At 44.0% G+C, this 4265-nt stretch overlaps 1 protein-coding gene across 1 annotated transcript in view; it reads left to right on the top strand.

Annotated features, from left to right (window-relative positions):
• Positions 1–440: 440 nt before the first annotated feature.
• The window catches only part of KLHL36 (kelch-like family member 36), a 12906-nt gene continuing 9081 nt past the window's right edge, over positions 441–4265 (top strand). The window contains exon 1 of the mRNA XM_010182888.1: positions 441–500. Coding sequence (XP_010181190.1) covers positions 441–500 — 60 coding nt within the window. The remainder of the gene's footprint in view (positions 501–4265) is intronic.

Below are 4265 nucleotides of genomic sequence, written 5' to 3'. Positions count from 1 at the left end.
GGTCCTCCCCTGCCCTCCCCGGGCCGCGGGCGCTGCGCGGTGCCGCCGCTCGGTCCGACGCTTCCCCGGGGAGGGCTCCGGGGTGCAAAGCGCGGTCCTGCGGGCGGTGAAAAGGAGCCGGTTGTACCGCTGGCAGCTGTAGCAGTAAGTAAATAACTTGCCGTCAATAACAGGCGCGCTCGTCTTTGATTACACCCTAGCATGCACCCGACTTGTTGACACAACCAAGCATTAATAACAGGAGAAAGCACCAGGGAGCAAAAAAAAAAAAGAAAACCCCAAACATTTTCAAGCTGCAGGTTAGCACGTGCAGGTCTTTTTAATTGTGCTATTTATTAAGCACAATGTGGGGTTTTTTTTTTTTAGGACTCGGAAAGGATTGGTTGGTGCTTACATCTTTTCTTTGCTTTTGTTCTAGAAGTGCTGCGGCTCAGCCTGTCATGGAGGGAACCAGGCAAACCAGGATCTGTCGTCCACACAAGATAAGTGAATCCTCAAAGGTTTGTACGTTTTGTGTTGCCTACCGAAAAACCAAGTAACAGAAATAACAGGAAGGGGGGTAGAGGCTCTCCTTTGGATAGACTGGTTTGGAGAATGTGGACATTCTGAGCTGTTAGAAGGAGGTATGAAAACAGTGGTCTGTCTGCTCAAAGATTTTTGATAGAAGTTGCTATCTAGTGATTTAAAGAAAGTAAAAAAGCAGCAGCAGCAGCAAATGGGCATCTGCTCATCATGACTCATAACTTAAAAAAGAAATCCACATCATTGCAGCACACTATTTTCTCTACACCAAAAATTCAGTCATTAAATGCGATGTGATTGTTTTGGGAATTTTTCTACTCATCCGTGTCATAAAATCCAAGTTACAGAAGCAAAGCTGGGATGGCTCTTTAGATTTGGGTTTGGTTTTGTTTAAGGTGAGAGCCCAGATCCTGCAAACAAAGGTTATTCCAGGGAGCTTGAGATGTTTGCCTAGGTTTGTGAGGTTCATTTCCTTTGTACAGATTGTCTGCACAAATGTGGTGGTTTTAGTTGGGAATCCATGGAAATCCGTCTTAGGCGGCTGATCAGGATGATGACCCAAGATTTATAAGATGTTAATATCAACTGCAATAATGATCCTCAATTTGTTTTATAGCAGCAAAGTCAGCTTTCCTGTTCTAGTGTGAGCACTGCGTTACAGGTGCTGCAGAACAAGTTCCCTGTGCCACCAACAGCAGCCAGGAAAGGGAAACTTTTCAATGCCTGTGTCTGTCTTTCTTACCAAAGTTCAAGGAGAAAGATCTCATTTTCTTTTGCATCGCTGATAAGCAGTGGTACCGCAGTAACAATCTGAAAGAAATGAGATCTCTGAATCCGAAAGAAGTTAAAATACTGCTCTAATGCAACTGATCCAAGATAAATAGGACTAATTTTCAAATGGGTGCCTACCAGTGTAATCTTTCTCTGAGTGCTGATCCTGTCTACCATTTAAGTGGTTGAGTCTGAATGGAATAATAATTCATCACATTAAAAATTAATTAACTTGACAGCATTGTTTTATTTTCTTGCTTAGACAGCAGCTGTCACTATCTGTTAAACGTAGAATTACTGGATAACGCTAAAGCTGTTCTACGGAGTATAAATAGCTGGAGAAAGATGTTTAGTGTAAAATTAGTCCTGCTTTTGAAACGTGCAGCTATCAGCTGCTGTTATTCGCTCACTGAACAAGTGAACTTGCGAAGTGGCTGAAATACGTTAATGTATCCTGAGTCCATCTAATGTCGCACGTAAGGGTTTTGTGCCCGATTTCTGAAGCAGCAGCAGTTCTACGTGGCAGCGAGGATTTTAGGAGTGCGAGTTGTCAGGCGTATTTGCGGTCAGGATTATGCCGCTGACTCGACGGGCAGCGGAGTAAATAGGGATCTCTGGCAAATCTTGTATTCTGGTGTAATCTTGTTATGCACCATGGTGGTATTAGAGAATATTAGAGGGAAATGATCAGCCAATTTACAGAGACGAGAGGGAGTATGTTTTTGGTTTAAGCCAATAAGCGTCCCCCATGAGTCGGATTGAGAAGAGGGTGCTGTAAGATGTTATTGTCTGTTCAGCCTCTGTGCTTCATATTTGCCACAGATCTGTGGTTTGTCCTTTACCATGTTTAATTCATCTTCCCACCTCGTCTGCTCCATGGTCTTTATTTGGGCTCCTGTATGATAGCAGCATTTCTCAACCTCAGAAAATGAAGATAAAAACCTTTACAGTCCTTAAACCCCACGTTTTTTTCTGTTACAGATGGCTGGCAGTGTTGTTGTTCAGTGGAAGTTACTTTGTTGTCTGTTCCCTAGATCCCGTTTTAAGTTCAGAGATACGGTGAGGCAGTAAGGCGAATTAAAGAGTTCTGGCCTGGAAAACTTGTGATTATCGAAGCATCTTTACTTAGATTGGTTTAACATCTACAAAGTTACTCCAACAGAAAGCTTTTTGGCAGCTTAGACTCCATTGTTTAGAAAAGCGCGTAAGCAAATCTGAAGAGAAACCACTGGGATATCACGCTAGGAGCAGCACATTTGGATATTAATTTGGGTCCGATCTCTGGCGGGCTGCCTGTCGCTGTACCACTGGCTGCTGAGAGGCAGATGTGAGAGGGTCAGGCTCCCAAAATTGGTATTAGCTCGGGACGACTGGCTGCCATCACGTCTGGACAGCGGTGAGCTGTGTGCGTTAATCCTGGTTAATCTCATTGTATATAAAAGTACAGATACCAAATTATGTACACAGTGCATATCCAGAGCCAGGGCTGGGTGCAGGGGAAGAAACTTGGCTCTAGGACTTGAACCTTTCACATCTAGGTGGGTAGAGAGGTTGTCTCACTGTAATTTAACCAGCCCACTAATGGCTTAGTCAGACAGCAATAATCATGTGCTTTCTGTTGGGAAACCAGGAAAGCCACAGATAGTTAAGATCTCAAGGAGAAGCAGCAGTTTAGTGAAGGAAAGGTTGAATGCCTGAGGGTCTTGAAGGGATCTCGGGTCATCTGCGTGACTTTTCAATGTAAATATGGACCGAGACACCTTTTCAGGGCATCACTTCAGGGAATGCAGGCTGAGGCTGCAGAGCTGGGCAAGACCCAGGGTCCTACAGCTGGAGCTGTTCAGAGCTAACATAGGTATGGTACACAAAGATGTGCTTCCTCTCCACCTCCTTTCATTTCTCTTACATGTTCTTACAGGCTCTGCAACTCTGCCTGGTTTGAATTTGGTAATTAAAGTCAGGTATTTGCATTTAACTTAACGTGGTGTCTATTAAGGGAGATCATAAGGTAACTGACTGTACCATCAAGCGTGCTGTTCCTCGGGAAGGATGCTCCTAAAAGCTGCATCACTTGACACACTGGGGTGACCTGCCCTTCAGTACGTGTTCTGCAGGACAGTCAAGGGGTAACAAAACGTTTCCATTTTGGGTCTTTTTAAGACTGGTAATGCAAGTCTGTGAGAAAGAGGCAAATACTGGTTGCCTCAAAAGCTCTGTGGCACGTACAGAGCTGGTGGGAAGAATGTCTGGACCAGAGGGATCCCAGAAGGACGCTTAATGGACATGTTCTGAGGGCATTTTCCCCTTTCTTTAAAAGAAAAATATTTAGTCGTATTCATTAAAACAAAAACTACCTTGGCTGCTGGAAGCAAGTAGAGGTCTTATGGGAATAAGTTCTCCACATGTGTGGCTTTGCACATAAATAAACAGCTATTGTTTTTGAATGCAGTGTGTGTGCCTGGAATAATATGGAAAGAAAGAGAGGGATTTTACCCTAACAAGCTTAGAAATGCAGGGTTCTGAGAAGATTTAAGAGGGGGTTGCTGTCAAGGAAGCACTAACCCAAACAATACATGGGCTGAATGAAAATTTGGCATCCTGCTGCGTGTGTGTTTCCCACTCCGAATATTTAGCAAGTAGCTTAGTTGAGAAGAACTTTAAGGAGTCACTTGGGGGACGAGTAAGAAAGGAAATGTCAGCAAGATGTCTCCAAGACAATGAGTGGAAGGGTTTCAGAAAGTTGTGCCTGCATAAATCATCAGGGAGGAGGTCTGGATGCAGCTTTGTGGAGGAGGTAGGAGTAAATTATAACAAAAACGGGGAGCAGGAAACAATAAAAGTCTGCATAGGGCTTTCAAAGTGAAGGTGAGGAGCTTGGGCTCGTACTGTGTTGCCTGACAACTTTCAAGTCAGATTTTATTAAAAATGTGCAACACGAGTAAGGTTTCTCTCTCTTTTGCATGACTGCATCA

This window comes from Mesitornis unicolor, unplaced genomic scaffold (assembly GCF_000695765.1).
Source record: "Mesitornis unicolor isolate BGI_N332 unplaced genomic scaffold, ASM69576v1 scaffold25614, whole genome shotgun sequence".
Taxonomy (NCBI): Eukaryota; Metazoa; Chordata; class Aves; order Mesitornithiformes; family Mesitornithidae; genus Mesitornis; species Mesitornis unicolor.
The sequence above is the reverse complement of the archived record's forward strand: the minus strand, read 5'-3'. Positions and strand labels throughout refer to the sequence as shown.